The following is a 19,553-nucleotide window of genomic DNA, read 5'->3' on the forward strand; positions in this document are numbered from 1 at the left end:
ATTATGGAAAAGACAGCGAAAGCATCACAAAGTACATTCCAATTTCGGTAAATCATTAGATAGATAGATAGATAGATAGATAGATAGACATTTATATACAAACTCTATTTTTATAGCATCTAAATCACTGATGTATTTTTACGAAGTTAATCATAAATGAAAGTGCAGACTGCTAATGACTGAAATTAAGTAAAAGTTTAAAGAAATACATGCATGTTTATCATCAGTCAGTTATTAAAACGTACATACAGACATTATTAATTAAATATTTACAATTTACAATGTATTTACTTTATATTCTCATTCCCTTTTCCTCACTATTGTCTAATATAACGTAGATGCAATTAATATTTGCAATTGTTTAAGTTAATATAAATTAATATAAAATAATAAATGTATATATAAATATATTTAATCTTATCGCTTCAAGTTTGGTAAAATCATGTTGAAAAACGGCTCTGGGAGGAGCTAAGATGTGACACGTGACACCTCAACGCGGAAGCAAATCTAGAGTGGGAGGTTTCTGTCATTTTAGAAACTTCTTGATCACACTTCCTAGAGCCCAGAGTAAATAAGCTGATTAGTCTTGGGAGATGGCCGGAGAGACAGAAGATGAGATCCCTGGTAAAATATTATGTAGTACATTAGTGGTCTGTGTAAACAGTTTTATTATTTTCAGTTGCTACGTGTGTGTCTTTTTAGCCTTGGCTGTTTATAATTAGCCTACAGGCTATATAACGGTGCTACATAGTGGAAGCGGATCATTTGTTATAGCTACTGGTGTAAATATGTCTTAACTGCTTTTATACCCTTCGAATAATATATTTCTACGTGTTTATACTTGTAAATTGTTCGTTGTGTTTTGTTTTTTATTTCATTGAACATAAAATGTCCCGCTCTTTCATTGACGCTTGTGGCTACCTGTCGCCAAGGAAACCACGCCATGTGGTCACGCCTCTCTCGCTCTCTGTTCTATAATATTTCTATAAAGTAAACAACTAATTTTAACCATCTGATTGTGTATATATACAAAGAACCAGAGACTTAAAATTAAAATCATAAACGGGATCATTTGTTTATGATGTAGTGTAGTACTTTATGCTTTAGAATATAGACAGCTTTTTTTGATAACTGCAGTCATCTGAATAATTAAAGGCAAAACATGAAAACTGCCATTTCTATTCTATTTTTCAATTTTTTTTAGAATCCGGGGCTGTCTTCACTTTTGGAAAAAGTAAATTCGCAGATAATGCCCCCAGTAAATTCTGGTTAAAAAATGATGTACCTTTGAGAATTTCCTGTGGAGATGAGCACACAGCACTGGTAACAGGTATGATTTAGGATTTTATTAGTGGATATATTGGTAAATAAAGTCTTATTCCATCATTTTATGCATTCATCCTGTCACTATTCGTATTGTGTTTAGAAAATGGGAAGCTGTTTATGTTTGGCAGCAATAACTGGGGACAGCTGGGCCTCGGAACAAAAACCACTGTGAATAAACCCACTTGTGTGAAAGGTACGACTACGACTCTACCTGACAGACTGTCAGTCAAAGAGAGAGCAGTACTGAATGTTGTCTGCCATCCACAGCTGATAAATCACTTCAACAAAATGAACACATTTTCCAATGCTGTCAGTCACATTTAGCTGTTTGGAAAAGATATATTTTAGTTTATCAAATAATAATGATGAGTGATTTTGAATTATTCAGCAGTAAAATATAGTTTGACACACACAATTGCATGTTTGTAAGTATCTGTAAGAAAAAAACAGATCTTTTCAAGACAAAGCCATAGATTGTCTTAATCCCAATCTGGAGTGGTCCATAATCTGCATTAATCTGGAAAGCAGAGGGGAAGTGTGTGCAGGAGTTCAGCATTTTAACAAATTAGCTTGGTAAATATACAAAATATTATATATATAATGTTTGTTTGTATGTATATATATATATATATATATATATATTACACTGCCCGGCCAAAAAAAGTCACTGTTTGGATTTTAATAGGCAAATACTATTATGAATCTATGAATGGATCATTATTACAGTGATTATTATGTTTCTAGCATGATTTATATTTGGCAACGGTTCTTTTAACCCTTAAAGGTGGGGTGTGTAGCTTTTCATTTCTTAAATAACCATGTAGGAAGAATTATTTTCACACATGAATTGGCATTTCTGAGTCCAGACCTTAATTTCATTGAAAGTCTTTGGGATGTGCTGGAGTAGACTTTACAGAGTGCTCACCTCTTTCATTGTCAATACAAGATCTTGACCAAAAATTGATGCACCTCTTGATGGAAATAACATCACAACATTTGAAAAAACATCACAAATAGCTGATAGTGTGAAAATTTGCTTTTATCGGCCTATACCGATTATTGGCTGATATATCAGTGCATCTTTAAAAAATAATATATATATATATATATATATATATATATATATATATATATATATATATATATATCCAGGTTGTATAATTGTGATTAGTTAAAAAATAAATTTTAGTCAACATGTTTCTGACATGCAATGACCGTATTTGTTTTCTTAAAGCTCTAAAATCAGAAAGTGTGAAGCTCGCAGCCTGTGGAAGAACTCACACACTTGTTTATACATGTAAGTTTATTCCGAATATTTCCTTTTTGTTTTTTGAGTCTACTAAATCAATCCTGCTGCTAAAAAAAAAAAAAAAAAAAAGGAAAAATGTGTGGGGCTTTTGTTTGTTTGTTTGTAGTAATCTCTTACTTCTACCTTAATTGTTTACATATTCTTATTTATTTACTTATTCCATTAGTCAAGCCAGAAGTTGACATGCCAAACCACAGCAAACCACTGAAACAAACAGCAATGTTTTGAAAGGGCCACAAGGCAACACAGGGGAACTCTATGGGAATTTATAATTGTCTCTGCGAATTAAACAGGAATAAGAGAATGTATTTTAACGTTGATCATAGCACAAGAATAAGGCTAGTAACTTTGAGAAATATTTTTAAAATATCCGAGCATACTGTTTGTTGTTGTTGTTGTTTTTTGATGATGATATCTCTATATTTAAAAAGACCAAAACATAAAAAAAAAAAAAAAAATGTACACTACCATTCAAAAATTTGGGATTTATGTTTTTGAACATTAATATTGTGAAATGTTATTTTAATTCAAAATAAATTTGTTCTATTGTAATTGTAATGTATTCCTGTGATGCAAAGCTGTATTTTCAGCATCATTACTCCAGTCTTCAGTGTCACATGATCCTTCAGAAATCATTCTAATATGTTGATTTGCTGCTCAAGAAACATTTCCTATTATTATCAGTGTTGAAAAGAGTTGTGCTGCTTAATATTTTTCTGAAAACCATGATACATTTTTTTCAGGATTTTTTGTTGAATATAAAGGTTGAAAGAGCAGCATTTATTTAAAAGATATGTTTTTTGTAATGTTTTATGCATCCTTGCAAAATAAAAGTATTAATTTCTTTTAATAAAAATTCTGAACCCAAATGTTTTGATAGCAATATATTAGATAACTATTTGCAACATTATAGATTTATGCTAAACTAAATACTTGTTTTCTTTACTGAGCAGCTCGTGGTAACCTGTATGCCTCTGGAGGGAATAATGAAGGACAGCTTGGTCTTGGTGACTGCGATGACAGAGTCTCCTTCCACCTGGTGGACTTCTTCAGCAAACATGGGCCAATCAAAATGCTCGCTGCTGGTTCCAATACATCTGCTGCCCTGACGCGTAAGAGTTCTGTTCCATCTGCCCTTCAGCAACAGTGAACATGTGGGGCAAATATAACATACATAACATGCAATGGCAATTATTAACAGTAATGTAACAATATTTTTGTGTCATCTCAGAGGATGGCAGGCTCTATATGTGGGGCGATAACTCTGAGGGCCAGATTGGGTTAGGGAAGGAGAGTAACGCTCTTACTCCTCAGGAGGTTTCTGTGGGGAAACGAGTGTCCTGGATGTCCTGTGGATATTATCATTCTGCCTTTGTTACCGGTACGTATGCCATTGTAGACAGTATTACCTCATGTCACTAAGGCCAATTGCAAACCAAAATATTCAGGGTTAAATATGTTTAACTTTATGCACAACATTCATATGTATATTTTATTTTACTTTTATGATATAATATTATATTATACTTTTTTTTTTTTTTTCATAAATAGTAAAAAAAAAAAAAAAAAAAAAGTTTTTTGTTTTGTTTTCCAAAAGTTTGAGGTCAGTACAATTAAGAAAAAACTAAAAACACCTTTATTCAGCAAGGATGCAATAAATTGATCAAAAGTGACAGTAAAGACATTTTTTAATGTTACAAAAGATTTCTATTTCAAATAAATTCTGTTCTTTTGAACTTTCTATTCATCAAAAAATCCTGAAAAAATGTATCACGGTTTACAAAGTAATATTCCAAAAAATAGAAAACCGCTATTTTAAATTGTAGTTTAACAAAATTTCTGTTTTTACTGTATTACTATTTGATAAAATAAATGCAGCCTTGGTCAGCCCAAAAAACTTTCAAAAAATCTTTCCCAAATGTTTGAATTACTGTATGTATTTAATTTATTATACTCTCAATATATTATCTCTTACAGTATATTTACTGTGTTCTTTATTATAGTGAATTATGCTAGTTACATATAATAATAGTATTACAATAAATACATGTATTATAAATTAATAATTTGAATACCATTTAAAATAATGGCATAATATTATTATTTTTAAAACATTATTATTTTATGAATAATACTTGATATATTTAATAAATGTATCAGAATTGTGTTCAACTGTGTTACATTGGAATATCCAACATTTTAAATCCACACTTTTTGACAATTTATGATGACCTTCCTACTTCCTCTTCATGATTCATAGAGCACAGTATGGTGGCACTGAATTCATAAAATGTTCATTATTTGACCTTCTGTGAAGGCTGGCTTGTTGCTAGGTGATGCTTGTTTCATTTGTTGCAGTGGATGGGGCCTTGTTCACATTTGGAGAAAAGGACAGTGGAAAGCTGGGCTTGTCCACAGAGAAGCTGGCCAATCATAAAGTACCTCAACAGGTGACCAACATCCCTGATAAGGTAGTACAGGTGTCCTGTGGAGGAGGGCACACGGTGGCGCTTACGGGTAGGAGAACATCTTTTGCTTTGCAGTCTTTTTTTGTCCGTGTTTCTTCTTTGTTAAGACTTAATGTTACGCATGTTTGGTAATACAGAGCACGAGGTGTATTCGTTTGGCCTGGGTCAGTTTGGACAGCTTGGTCACGGCACTTTCATATTTGAGTCTCGTTTACCCAGAGTGGTTGAGCATTTCAGGAGGGGCAGAGTTAAACATGTAGAGTGTGGAGAGAACCATTCAGCATTGATTACTGGTAAAACATGCACAGAAAACTACCTGACAACATCCTTTTATGTGTTGTGATATAATTTCCTCTGTGTCTTTCCTCTAAAATATATATGATTTTGTTTGTATTTGTGCTGGTTTCAGACAGTGGCCTTTTGTACACCTTTGGTGATGGTAGGCATGGAAAACTGGGGCTTGGAGAAGAAAACTTTACCAACCAGTTTAGACCGACCCTGTGTACGAGATTCCTCGACTACCATGTACATTCTGTACGTATTACTGCCCATCTACTGTTTATGACACAATATATAATACATTTTTTCTCTATTAGATATATAAACCTTCTGCTTTGAAATGGTTTGACCAATATATTTTTCATTACCCTGTTGACCTGCTCTGGTCATATCAAACTACTTGCCCTTTTTTATTGCTTTCATTCTCTAATTTTATTTTTAATTATAGAGAGAACATTTTTATTTATTTTTTTAATACAACAAAAAATTGTTCCATTTTTTTACAGCAGAGAAAGACTGAAAAAAGTTACACTAATATTCAAAATTTTGGAGTCAGTAAGATTTTTTATTTTTTTTGGGGAAGAAATGAATGCATTTATTCAGCAAGAATGCATTTACTTGATCAAAAGTGACAGTAAAGACTTTAATTTTTTTTTTTTAAATAATCCAGATAATAATAGGAAACATCTTTTGAGGTCCAAATCAGCATATTAGTATAATTTCTGAAAGATCATGTGACATTAAAGACTGGAGAAATGGCTGCTGAAAATTCAGCTTTGCCATCACAGGAATAAATTAGATTTTTTAATATATTACAATAAAAAACAATTATTTTAAATTGTAATAATATTTCACAATATTACTGTATTTTTGAGAAAATAAATTTAGCCTTGGTGAGCATAAGACAATTAAAAAAATTTTTTTGAATGGTAGTCTAAATGTATTAATCTGCTAAAAGTTAGTATTGTCATTTCATATATATCAATATGGACTAAAAGCCACAAAACTTTATTTTGATTTCATTGCATCTGTAAACAATGTGTGTGCTTTCAGGTTACTTGTGGTGGATGTCACATGCTTGTTTTGGCAAAGCCCAGGGCTGAAAGGTCGGAGGATTTGATTTTGGAGGAAGATGACATCACAGAAGACTACTTTGAGAAGTCCTGTACTGAACTACTGGGGGACACGCACATTCAGACCACCCTAAACAGGAGTCTCTCGGCTCGGGTCAGACGCAGAGAACGGGTGGGTCAATCCTAATGGATCAAAATTACTGCAACTGATTATTTATTGGACTAGTGGAAGTGTATTTCAAGATGAACAATACAATTTTACGGCAATGTTTAGTATAATATATTTCCCAAACAATTATATAAACTAATTAAATATGGGTGCAATTTGTTCTGCAGGAGCGTTCACCAGATCAGTTTGGACAGATGTTTCGAACACTCCCAGCTCTCGGTGGGAATCAGCTGAATGCAGCATCTCTATCTGTTCCCAGCCAGATCCATCACTCCAACAGTAAACAACCTGGAAAGATCCCTCACAACAGCCTCAAAAGTAACTGCCTTGTCAAAAAACTGAAGTATTAAAAATCATATCTGTCATTTCAAATCACAGGAAAACAAGTTCCTCATTCACAAATGCAATTTTCACTTATAAAAAGACATTATTCAATCATAATGTCTTTGAATATGCATGAATTTATGTTCCTTTACACCACTGTTAAAAAGTTCAGAGTCAGCATGATTAAAGAAATTCAGCAAGCACACATTAAATTGATCAAAAGTGACAGTAAAAGCTTTTACATTATAACAAAAGATTTAAAAAATGCTGTTCTTTTGAACTTTCTATTCACAATCCTTGTATAATGGTATCATGTATGTAGCAGCACAACTGATTTCAGCATTGATAATAATAAGAAATATTTCTTGAGCAGCAAATCAGCATATTAGAATGATTTCTGAAGAATCATGTGACACTGAAGACTGGAGTAATGATCCTGAAAATCCAGCTTTGCCATCACAGGAATAAATAACATTTTAAAAGAAACAGAAATTCACTTATTTTAAATTGTAATAATATTTCACAATATCAATGTTTTACTGTATTTTTGATCAAATAAATGCAGCCTTGATGAGCATAAGAGACTTCTATCAAAAACATTTTAAAATCTTACCAACCCCAAACTTTTGTATGGTAGTGTATATTACAGAGTCTTGCTCAGATTTTTATGTCTTCTCTCTCTGTCTCTCTCTCTCTCGATAAGTTCCTGGAAAGAGAGAGAAATCTCTCGATGACAGAAGCAGTGTGGAGGATACTGAAAGTGTAAAAGACCTTGGAGAAACCACTGACTTATTAAACCTGGTAGGAGAAGCATACCATCACTTATGAAAGAGGCATGCATGCTTTTATAATATCTATAGAAAATACATAGAATTAGACATTTAATGTTTTGGTCATTTTTAATGATAAATTGCTACCTGTTTTAAACAAGCTAAAAACAGTGTGGTACAATAAAACAGTGTTTCATAACGGGCGGCTCGTTCTGACAGGGTCATGGACAGCAGGGATAAAACAATGCTAAATGCAAATAACTAATTCTATAATCATTAATAATTAGGATAGCAAAATAAATCGACTTTTAAAAGGGAAAAGAAAATGCCAGACTACATTAAAAACAGGTTACATTTGGTACTGTCTTGAGTTGCCATTTGATGTAAAATCTGGGTCATGTATAAAAAACAGTTGTGAACTGCTGGTATCAAAGACATAATGCAAAAGTTTCTTTGATTTCAGACTCACATAATTAAGATGGACCCTAGCGATAAGACCCTCACATTGTCTCCTATGGAGAAGGTAAGAGCTCACCTGGGTTATTGTTCAAGAAATTTGCTATTTAGATGGCCAAACAAAGGTTTAGGAGAAAAAAGTGTATATTTTTTTCAAAGGGCTGCACTCATTTAGACCTCCCTTTTATATTTGTTTTCTCTCTCTCTTCTCTTCATTGACTCATTCTTCTCATTTCTCATTTGCTTTGCAGCCTTAAAGCTCATTTTGCTCTCATTCAGCCTGCTCTGCATGTTTATTAGTTTCTCTAACACTTTCCTTCTTTTTATCCTCTGCTTCCTGGAATAGAAGAAGGTTAAGGTTGTGAAAGAGCACGGTAAGGAGAAGGGAAGGCATAGTGACCCTGCCTCTTATAGTAAGAGGGCGGAGCTTTCAGCTCGCAAAGCTCTTCCCACTGAGTTACTCAGAAGCTCAAGTGGTAGCTCAGTAGTCGGGGACAGTCTTGGGTCAGGGACGCCCCACAAGAGCCCTAAGAGACATGGTCATGATAAGGAAAATGTACTTATCGCTTTGGAGAACAGAAAGCCTGCATATCACCAAGATGGTGGAAGTAACACCAGATTGGGGATGGACTTAAGCAGAGCTGGATCCAAATCCTACCTGCCCAAACACAAAGAAGTGATGAAGTCAAAGGATAAAGTTAAAAAAGAATCAACAGGAAAAGCCCAACCAAATCAAGAGGCTGAAAGGGAGAAGCTTGCTCAAAAATCAAAAGCAAGTACAAAACCAAACCAAGAGGGAGCAGGTAAAGCAAAACCTAAAGATCGTCCATTGGAAGTCAGAAGCCAGCCTCAACAAGTTGTGGGGAAAGAAAAGGAAGTAAAAATGAAACCCATAATTGTTGTTGAACATCATCTCGAACAGACCACTCACAAGGACCAAGACCCAACAGGTAAGAAGATCTCAAAAGAGGTTTTACCAAAAGCTCAGAGGGTGAAAGGTGAAACGAATGCTGCTAAGACAGAAAACAAAAATTTGGTCCCACAGAGTAAAAAGTCAGATTCAAAAAAAGACTCAAAAAGTGGTAAGACAATACAAGAGATCTCCACTACTTCACAACAGTCCTCCTGCCAAGAAGATGTTTCTACAAAGAAGACAAAGAAATCAAGAGCAGACCAAAGCCAATTGCTAGAAGAGGACAAGTTGAAAAACACAAAAAAGGGGCCTACCATTGTCTCTGAAGCTGCCTCCAAATCTGAATCGGCTTCAGAGTCTGAGCAAATTAAGGAAAATCCGCTCATCAAGGTTACATCTTTTCTCCAAGATGTGGCAATGGGAAGTTCTGCTTGTTTACTTGGAGAATCAGCAGTCAGTCAGTTCCTTTCCCAGTCCACACCGCGAAAGATGCCAAAACCTCTTTCAAAACAAAGAACTCTGTCTGATGTTTCGTCCCTGAGTGAGTCCGATGAAGTTTCAAGACAGGAGGAGACTAAAGAAGCCAGGAGGATGGCCATCACAATCAACAAGGAAGGAGGAGAGGAATCCAATGAGGAGGAAGAGGAGGAAAGCAAGAGTGTGTTGAACAGAAAGGATGAGAGTGAGGAGGAAAGTGAGAGCAAGGCCCTTGAAAAGGTAGAAAACGATGACGATTCTGAGGTTGACAACGATACAACGATCAAAGCTTCTAGTGAGGATGAGGAAAGTGAGGAAGAGCCGGAGAAAAGTAAAAGTGAGGCAACTGAGGATGTAGACAGTGAGGCTGAGGAAGAGGAGAGTGATGGAATAGAAGATGAGGAAGAAGAAACAAGTGAGATAAGTAGAAAAAGTGAAGAGGAGATTGGAGAAAAACAGAGCGAAGAGGAAGAGACAGTCAGCAAAAGTGAGAAGTCAAAGGAAGAATCAGATGAAGAGAATGAGGAGTCGGAGGAGAAAGATAGTGAGGATGAGGAAGAAAATGATGTGGAAAGTGACCGTGCAGAGGAAGATGAAGATAGTAAAAAGATTAGTGAAGAAGAGGAGGAAGATTCAGAAAAACTGGAAAGTGAGACTGAAGATGAAGGGGATGAAGACGATGAAAAGACTAGTGCAGAAGATGAGGAAGATTCAGAAAAGCTGGAAAGTGAGACTGAAGATGAAGAGGGTGAAGATGGTGAAAAGAGTAGTGAAGAAGAGGAAGATTCAGAAAAGCAGGAAAGTGAGACTGAAGATGATGATGATGAAGGGAAGAGTGAGAGTGAAGCAGAGGAGGAGAGTGAGGAAGTTAAAGAGGATGAGGAAGAGGGCGAAAGCAATGAAGAGGAAGCAATGAGTCAGAATGATGAGGAAGAGGAAGAAGAAACGAGTGAAGAAGAGAGTGAAAATGAAGAGGAAGAAGAGCAGGAGAGCAAAGAAGAAGAAGAGCAGGAGAGCGAAGATGAAGAGGAAGAAGAGCAGGAGAGCAAACATGAAGAGGAAGAAGAGCAGGAGAGCGAAGACGAAGAAGAAGAAGAAGAGCAGGAGAGCAAAGATGAAGAGAAAGAAGAAGAAGAAAGTAATGGTGAGGAGGAAGACAATGAAGAAGCAGAGGAGGAAGAGTCAGAAGAAAAAGAGGAGACTGAAGAAGCAGAGGATGAGGAGGGAGAAGAGGAGGACAAACAAGAAGATAAAGAGGAGAGTGATGAAGAAGAGGAAGAAGAACAAGAGGAGGAGGAGGAAAAGGAAAAGGCCAAAAGAAAACCTGAAAAAGCCTCTGAATCCATCAAACAAAAGTCAAATGTGAAAACAACAAAACAGCCGACAAAAGCCAAACGGGCCCGAGCACAAAGACACCAGTCAGACGATGAGTCCCAGGAGCCTCAACAGTTTTGGGATGATGTTCTACCTCAATACCTCAATTTAAAATAACCTCCATCTGCTTTTCCTGAGTGTTATGTACATGCCTTTTCATACATAGCTTATATGTTCTTTCTTGCTTCATGCTTTTGTGATATATATTTTCACCCATGACATTTTTACTAAATGTATTACTTTGTATTTTTTATTTTCAATCTTTTATTTATTTATGTTTTCCTAAGTAATGAAATGCCCATGCAGTAATGAAGACCTCATGATGTGCCTTAGGATATATGTATCTGACTAACAAATATGCTTGATTTGCCAATGACTTTAAATTCTTGCAAATACATACTAGGCTCATTTAAAGATGCCTTTAAGTCAGAACTCTCTCTAAGTAAAGTAAAATAAAATGGCAGCTAATGATCTTTATGACTAGAAGAAAAGAAAAAAAAAGAAAAAAATAGTCATTAAGTAGCATTTAGTTAAAATTTTGCCCTTGTGCTTATTCTGTGAACTGAGTATTTATTTATTTTTATTTTTTTTACATTTAATAGCTAATAAACTTTCTTTTATTTGTAACTAGTTGCATCTGTGTTTTAAATTAATACCTATGTGTTGTTTTATATTTGTTTTCCCATTTTTATTTTATTTTATTTAAATAACAAAAGCACAGGTTATCCAAACATAGTGACTTTAAAGATAATATTCTGTATGCTTTACATAAAGAAAACTACCTGCATGATAATGTTTACAGGAATCTATCATGCAGTACTAGAGAATTTCAGCAGCATAGTAAGCAAATTTCCATTTAAATTGTAATCATGCAAACAAAGAAAGCCATATGAGATATCTCCAAATTGCAAAGCAGTTGCAATCAGGCAGAAATCCGAAAATCCTTCATTGGACAGGTGAGGCTGCCCTTTTATTGCGCCCTCTCTCCCTCTGTAGAGCTGGTAATTTTCTAGTCCTCCTAAATAGATCCCTAGTCATGTATTTGTGTTTGTTTATACATGTAGTTTGTTAAATTTAAAATGAAAAAGACTACCTGACTAACATTGAACCCTCTCCTGCCTTTCTAGTTCCTTCAACCCTCTTTTTGTGTTTCACAGTCACTCATTCAGTCACTGATGTCTTTTCTCACTTTTTGCACAACCACCATTGATCTCTCCAGCTCCGGACAGATGAGATGAATGGAGAAGATGAGCAGGAAGAATATTTAGATGATGAAGAAGAAGAAGATGAGGAGGAGGAAGAAGAAGAAGAGGATGATGAAGAACATTCAGAGGAAAAAGAAGGGGAAAAGTGTGAGGAGGATGAAGATATTCTAGACGAGAAGAGGAAAGAGACAGAGAAGCAGAAGCAAAGCACTACAGATCCAGACATTCAGGTGCCTTGAAGCCTTTCATTTAGACTAATTTAGTACTAACATACTACTTTAGCATCACTGCTCCATTGCTTTGATTAGTTTGTGTGATGTAATTTTCTTACTCCTACAGAAAAAGCAGATTATAAAAGAAGCATCTGTCCCTGATGGACTGATGAAAGGTTAGTTTTTTCTTTTCTTTTCAGCACCCTTTCATTTTTATATACCCATACAGACCCCAAAAAAAACAAAAATATAGTTTTGTGGCTTTCAGTCCATGTCTGTAAGCTTTGAGGTCATCTATATATGGAAGCTTATTTCCTCCACAAAATAAAAATATAAAAAAGGTAATTGTGACTTTGCAAGTTTATATCTCATAGCTCTGACTATGAAAACTACTAAGTTTTCTTGAAATTCTGGACACCTGACTCTGTACACCTGCAGAATTCTGCGGAAAAAAGAATTGAGAGATGTTAAAGGGTTAATAACAGAATGTTCATTTTTGGGTGAAAAAGACAGAATTGTGAGATGTAAACTCTCAATTCTGGAAAAAAAATAAAATAAATAAATAAAAAAAAAGATATAAACTCGCAATTCAGAAGGAAAAAATCCAAATTGTATAATTGCGAGGACAAATGTCAGAAATGTGAGAGAAAAAGTCACAGTTACCTTTTCTATATTATTATTCCGAGGTGGAAATTAGCTTCCATATCTATATGCTAGTCTACTCTTAAACATTAACACAAGTCACTTTTACATATTAAAAATGTTTAGCCTTTCCCTTTTTGGAAAACAGACCAAACATATCGATGACTCATTCTGCACTACAGATTTTTGTCCAATCAAATGCTGCCTAGAATGAGAATGCCCCTCCCCTAATACCACCCACAAAAGACCAGCAAGTAGAAAAAAAATATGATCCCAACAATGATATCCTGGTCATGAATTTCGAAATACATCTTTAACTTTTATGGTGCAGTATGTGCATGATTAGATAGAAAGTGATTGCACTGTATATCAATGTATATTGATTATAAGCAGCTTTTTTCTATCTTTCTCTTTTTTGTTGCTGTTGTGAATTCTGAAGATTCTGATCCTGCTACCCTTATAAAGGAGGAGACTCAGTCAGAGAGGAATGGAGTTACAGAAGACAAACCTAAAACTCTTTTTGGCTCTAGGAACAGGGTATTTACAACTCAACCCTTTTAATCTTTATGATAAAAAGTAGTAAGCAACCACCTCACAATCATGCATAAACATTCTACCATAACATCTTTGCACATCAGAGTTTGACCTTTGTTTGATCAGTTTACTCTTTCCTACTTTCAGCTTTCCCTTTTCAAGAGATCCCCCACCAAAGGCAATCAAGCAGTAAGCACCACTTTAGGCAAACCAACAGCTGATGGTCCACCTCAGATCTCAGAGACTCGAGAGCCAGAGAGTCCTAACAGTGAAACACATACAGGAGGCCCGACCACAGCATCCAATCGATCACGTTCAGCCACTTGCAATCTGCTTTGACACCTTTCAGCTGGGTTTGACATGCTGTTTATGCTGAAACCATCTTCTGAATTGATAAAAGGGACTTTTAACAAAAACTGGAAGTAGCAGAATCGGAATTTAACAAACCAACATCCTGTTGGTGTTGGTGTTGGTGTTGGTGATGGTAATGTTACTGTGCCTTGTGCTGCAAAGCAGACCACAGAAAATAACCAGCTTTAACTGAAAACTGAGTTTGGGAGTTTAAATATAGCTGTGAGCTGTTTTGTTTTGGTACTACATTGTATAATGTTTTTTTCCTGTATATGTTTGCAGTGTCTGATTTTTTTATCAAATGCATTCTCAAAGTCATTAACCGGGGAGTAAATTTACCAATATGTGACGTATATCTAGAAATATAATTATATATGTATGTGTGTTTTATACCTATTTATTTACATTTGATGAAAGACTTTCAAAGCACCTGTGCACTTTATATATTCAAAATTTCAGGGTAATGTGACAATTTTTTGTCATTAGGATTTTGTAAGAATCATCTCACAACCTTTGTATTTGACGTGATACAATTAAACATCAACTGAAAATTGTGTCTGTTTCTTATAGATAGATAGATAGATAGATAGATAGATAGATAGATAGATAGATAGATAGATAGATAGATAGATAGATAGATAGATAGATAGATAGATAGATAGATAGATAGATAGACATGGTGAGTCGGTGGTGCGCCAGTAGGTGGCAGCACTCAATCGTTATTGTGTTGCCAACATCAGTCTTGGTTGTCAGTGAGAGAAAAGCTACAGTCATCTGAACTGAGTTTGTCGTCCAGATTTTTGGTTTTCAAACTGAAAATATGGAGGAGTATCATTCTGGAGATGAAGTAGGTGTTATATAAGGCATGACACGGTGCAGCTGTTTATTATCTGTTTAATCTTGTCTTTCAAAGCTGGTAAACCGTAGACTGGTTTTTACTGCTAGCATGCTAACCGCTTCATCCGGATAGAAACATAATATCACGTCATCCTCTTTAAACGCACATATTTTAACATCATTACATCGTTTACATATACACAGATCAGTAAAAGTTCATTTCGATTCATAATTTACATATTTGTGTTTTATTTTTTCGTGGAAAATGCTTCAGGGTGTGGCCAAATCATAACGTCAACCTGAATCATAAAGCAAACTGATAAAATATCAACATATTTGTATGCATAAACTATTATTTTTTAAACATTTCGAGTTTTTTTCCCCTAACATACATGTCTAAAATGTATATTCTAGTCACTAAATCTAAGGATGCTAAATCTAATGTTTTACAGCTTGTTCATCTCTTTTCATCTTTTAAAACCTCTAATTTCAGGTGTCTTTCAACTCAGATGAAGCAAGTAATGTTGTCAAGGAGGTAATATTCACTATAAGACCAAAGACACATATAACAACATTAAGCACCCTTTAAGACCTATGGTGTATCTCATTGAATGAACTGCATTGTTGTTAGTCTCATGTCTAACTCATGCCTGCAGGATTAATGGTAGCCTATTTATTTGAGTGCAAGTCTGCTCCATTAACTCTGTGTCTCTGTGTGTATTTATCGGTCAGTGCATTGAGGGTATTATTGGAGGCGTGGACTACAGCCAGAACAAAGTGAACCAGTGGACAGCCAGCATAGTTGAACACAGTCTCACTCAGTTAGTGAAACAGGGGAAACCGTTCAAGTACATTGGTACGAGTTTTTCCATTTGAGTTCATCTGATATATAAATATTTAATAGGTTATGAATCTTATAATATAAGGCTATACACCATGTTTGCACAAGGCTGAAAGACATTATCCAAAGTGCTGTTGTTGATACTATATGTTATGTCTATATTTCAGTCAACTGTGCTGTGATGCAGAAAAGCGGCGCAGGTCTTCACACAGCCAACTCTTGTTACTGGGACACTACCACTGACGGTAAAGCTTTAGTTCTTTAGAACTGCTTAGTGCTTCAATAGCGTTAGCTCATCCTCACCAAAAGACTAAGAAATAGCAGCTATAATAATGGACCCTTTTTACAGACCGTGATGACGTGATTTCGCACTTATCAACATATTTTTGATTTAAAAAACAAAATACACATTTATATTGCTATACATTGTTATCAGTGTTGGGTAAGTTACTTCACAAAAGTAATTAATTACTAATTACATCATCAATGTTGTATTTAAAATACTTTTCTAATTACTGTGTCTGAAAAGTAATTTAATTACTAAATAAGTAACTTATTACTTCTTAAAATCCCTATAAATCTTGACCGGATAGACAATAGAAAGGAAACTCTTTTAATAATTTAGTCAAACATGGAATAGTTTAGCCTTTTATAGCTTTTTAAAACATTTTAGCTTTATTAAAACATACTATAATACTTTTATTTACTTTATAATACTTTAAAAAAAAAAATTTAAGTAACAAGGATGTCACTATACCAAAAATCTAGTAGTCGGTACCGATACCACCAAAAGTGCACAATACTCAATACCAAAGTCGATACCACGATAAAAATATATAAAAATACAAATAAAATAATGCTATATTTTTTTTCCCCAGGTAGGTCTAATAGTATCAAGTAAAAATACCACAGAAATTGAATAATCAAATATAAAATAACTCTGCATAGTCATAACTGTATAAATTAAATATAGATTAATAATCCTTATTAAAGCTTTTCTTTTGTTGTTTGATTATCATTTATAATACAGACAGCCAATAGTAGACAGTAGCATGTTTTAAAGGCTGCTGTCACTAAGACCTAATGGACGGAGACAATATGCTGTTACACATGCTGTTCACATTCACATAACCAACGCGAATATACGCCAAGACGGTCATTTTGGCATAACTGTGTGTATTTGAACGTGTATGTGTAATAAACTGCGAAAATTTCACATTCGCGAGAGGCGGCTATGTGTGTGCGCTTTGGTTGAGAGCGCACTGACTGAAGACCGTCTCTCAGAGAGCGCATGCAGTTTTTTCTCCCTAGGACATAGCTTACATTTTACCGTAATGTTCTTGCCTACCTGTGTCAAAAAAGTGAAGTAATTGGAATATTTCCATTCTACAAAACAGCCACTCGCTTCTGCCGACATCTTCAGACAGCGACTACACAGCCAACTGGTGCGAAGTTGCGAACTCACGCGCAACTGCACTACAGCTAACGATTTTAAAGAGGCAGCGTTCACTTTTACCTTTAGACGACAAATTTAGATTTTAAATTCAATATTGATTTATACAGAACTGTTGAACTAATTTACAGTATGTAACGCAAGTACATTATAAGTAAATGTAATTACCTTGACAAAATGACAAAAAAAAAAAAAAACAATTTATGCTGCTGCGAGGTCGTTTCTAATACAGCGGCTGAGGGAGTGATGGTAAATTTGACATCTTTCTCTCTTCTCACTGCAGTTATCAATCTCTCCATATTTTTCCCTCTTTTGGAAAGTCATGGAAAGGCTATTACATATTTTTTGTTTTGCTATTGGAGCAAATGGGAATACAAAAATTATATTTGCTTTTGTTTCCCATTCACACAACATTCATTACAACTTCTGCTTCTGAGAACCCTGGAAATGTGAAAAGGGTCCATTATATCGACCATATTGGCCTTCGCACTTAATATTTGTCTGATAAATAAAATTGAAGTAGATGCATTGGGTGCATATTATCATTAATTTTGTAAAGTATAATACACGTGCAACATACGTTGTTGCTTCTATGAATATGTAGTTAATATTTCCATCTTTTTATCATTTTATATTGTTTTATTTAAATTATTTTTTTCACTTTAAAAAAAAAATAATAATCTGCAGTGTGACAGTTGATTTTTAACAGTTCAAATATTCCATACAGTCTCTCATAAAAACATGCCTGTAGAATATTTGTAAAATAAAGAATTCCACAAATTTGTTTCAAATAGTTCTAGATGAAATATTACATGCTGCAGGCCACCATTGAATTTCTAAATTTCATGTCAGCTACCCAAACATGTACTTGTGGGTTATATTAATTGCATCTATAATAAATTAAAGCATGGTTGTCACGTTTTATTCCTAATATTCTTTATTCTTATTACTTTATTTTTAAAAAAGTATGGCAACTATGTGGCACTATCACCTGATTTTGCCAGATATGATTCAGATAATCTAAATAAGACGAAGAGTTATGTGCATCTGATTTCATTCTAATATGTGTGCATGTGTTATCACAGGAAGCTGCACAGTGAGGTGGGAGAACCGCACCATGTATTGCGTTGTCAGTGTGTTTGCAGTGGCTATTGCGCTATGAGCAGGAACCAGGGCTGAGATGCGACACGCACAGGCACAGACCAGGAAAACCACCTTCGCTTTGACCATCATGTCTGTTATGAAGCCTTCAACACACCGGCTAAGACTTAAACCATGCTCAATGTGTCTGTTTTACCTAATCTGCAAAGTTTAGACTGTATTGCAAGTGCTTGTCTACCACATTGTATGTGTATTTGCCATTTTTTTTTTTTTTTTTTTTTTTGGACTTGCAAAGGTTACATGCACCTTTGCTCTGTATAGAATATGTTGTTTAATTATTAAAGTTGTCTGCTTTGGGTTTAATAATCCAGTGTTAAGAAAATGAATATATCAAGATGTTTGTCTTCTTTGAGTATTTGTACCCAAAGACATTTTCCATATCCACATTTAAACTATGATAGAACTTCATAAAAAATATTAGGGGAAGTTTACAACAATGCAAGGATGTCACTTCATGTCGCAATACCTGTTTGATGTTATTTCTGGGAACTAAAGCAGAGTTTTTCCCTTTCTTTAAAGTTTGAAATCAACAAGCACACAATGATTTTGCTGAAAGAGTTATAGATTAAGTAGATTAAATTTTTATACACAAGTCCATCTATAAATCCCACACAGAATTGTTGTACAATGTTAAAAACGGAAACCCACTATCTATACAAATTAATATGAATGAAAAGGACTGAAATTAAAAAAGTTTTTTTGAAATCAACATTTGACTTGTGCCTATTATAACATTATCTTTTAATTAATCAGGAAGTTGATTTTTGATTTCTACCAAATTTTGCAACTCAAGATTACATAAGGTTAATTTAGCTTCCACTTAAGAAAGGGGAAATGTGTTTGGAAAGCACGGTAGTTTTACACACTAACAGTAAAATACAGGGTTCCTACGCGCCTTGGAAGTACTTGGATTTCAGACACATGAATTCAAGGCCTGGAAAGTACTTGAAAACAAACATTGGTCCTTAAAAGTGCTTGAAATCAATTTTGTGAAAATTATAACATGCCCCCCTTAATCCTTGTATATCTGTTTCAGAATATTAATTCACAATCAGTTACCGAGTGCTTCCCCTTTCTTGTTATTAGGCGGGGTTTCGACATTTGAGCTGTGACACTTGCTGTGTCCGAAATAAACATTCTTATAGGGATGTGCGATTTTGATCGTGGACGATTAAAAGGTCTCCACTATCTGCTTTTGAAGAAATATCATTGTGCTATAGTGCTTTCTGTCAGTTGCAGTCCTGACGCCTCTGTCTCAACATACTGTGTAGTACAAAGCTATATACATTCACATAAAATGTTAACACAGCGGTAGAGTTATACTCAAGGAACACTGCATTTATTCACAATCACAAAAGTTTATTATTTGCATGCGTTTT

General features: G+C 34.7%; 2 protein-coding genes across 3 annotated transcripts; both read left to right on the top strand.

The window, feature by feature from the left end:
- The first annotated feature begins 494 nt into the window (after positions 1-494).
- Positions 495-14,403, top strand: rpgrb (retinitis pigmentosa GTPase regulator b). Of its 2 annotated transcripts, XM_051913153.1 has the most exons (17): positions 495-624; positions 1,205-1,330; positions 1,427-1,519; positions 2,561-2,623; positions 3,589-3,747; positions 3,867-4,016; positions 4,994-5,152; positions 5,241-5,396; positions 5,513-5,637; positions 6,436-6,627; positions 6,792-6,942; positions 7,652-7,749; positions 8,182-8,241; positions 12,158-12,373; positions 12,483-12,531; positions 13,437-13,534; positions 13,679-14,403. In XM_051913153.1, exons 1-17 carry the CDS (start codon positions 594-596, stop codon positions 13,868-13,870), a joined length of 2,118 nt encoding a protein of 705 aa, XP_051769113.1. In that variant the 5' UTR covers positions 495-593; the 3' UTR covers positions 13,871-14,403. The 2 variants fall into 2 exon arrangements, with proteins under 2 accessions (XP_051769113.1, XP_051769112.1); XM_051913152.1 differs by lacking the exons at positions 12,158-12,373; positions 12,483-12,531; positions 13,437-13,534; positions 13,679-14,403 and adding an exon at positions 8,521-12,151.
- Positions 14,404-14,565: 162 nt separating this feature from the next.
- Positions 14,566-18,883, top strand: dynlt3 (dynein light chain Tctex-type 3). The gene is made up of 5 exons (XM_051912336.1): positions 14,566-14,729; positions 15,213-15,254; positions 15,452-15,575; positions 15,728-15,805; positions 18,099-18,883. Exons 1-5 carry the CDS (start codon positions 14,703-14,705, stop codon positions 18,173-18,175), a joined length of 348 nt encoding a protein of 115 aa, XP_051768296.1. The 5' UTR covers positions 14,566-14,702; the 3' UTR covers positions 18,176-18,883.
- Positions 18,884-19,553: the final 670 nt, after the last annotated feature.

Source organism: Ctenopharyngodon idella, chromosome 11, assembly GCF_019924925.1.
Source record: "Ctenopharyngodon idella isolate HZGC_01 chromosome 11, HZGC01, whole genome shotgun sequence".
In the NCBI taxonomy this organism is placed as follows: domain Eukaryota; kingdom Metazoa; phylum Chordata; class Actinopteri; order Cypriniformes; family Xenocyprididae; genus Ctenopharyngodon; species Ctenopharyngodon idella.

Coding starts and splice junctions, on each gene's coding strand:
- rpgrb (XM_051913152.1), top strand. CDS start 594: ATGGCCGGAGAGACAGAAGATGAGATCCCTG. Junction 3,748..3,866: donor TACATCTGCTGCCCTGACGC/GTAAGAGTTCTG, acceptor GTGTCATCTCAG/AGGATGGCAGGCTCTATATG. Junction 8,242..8,520: donor CATTGTCTCCTATGGAGAAG/GTAAGAGCTCAC, acceptor TTCCTGGAATAG/AAGAAGGTTAAGGTTGTGAA.
- dynlt3 (XM_051912336.1), top strand. CDS start 14,703: ATGGAGGAGTATCATTCTGGAGATGAA. Junction 15,255..15,451: donor CAAGTAATGTTGTCAAGGAG/GTAATATTCACT, acceptor TTTATCGGTCAG/TGCATTGAGGGTATTATTGG. Junction 15,806..18,098: donor CTGGGACACTACCACTGACG/GTAAAGCTTTAG, acceptor GTGTTATCACAG/GAAGCTGCACAGTGAGGTGG.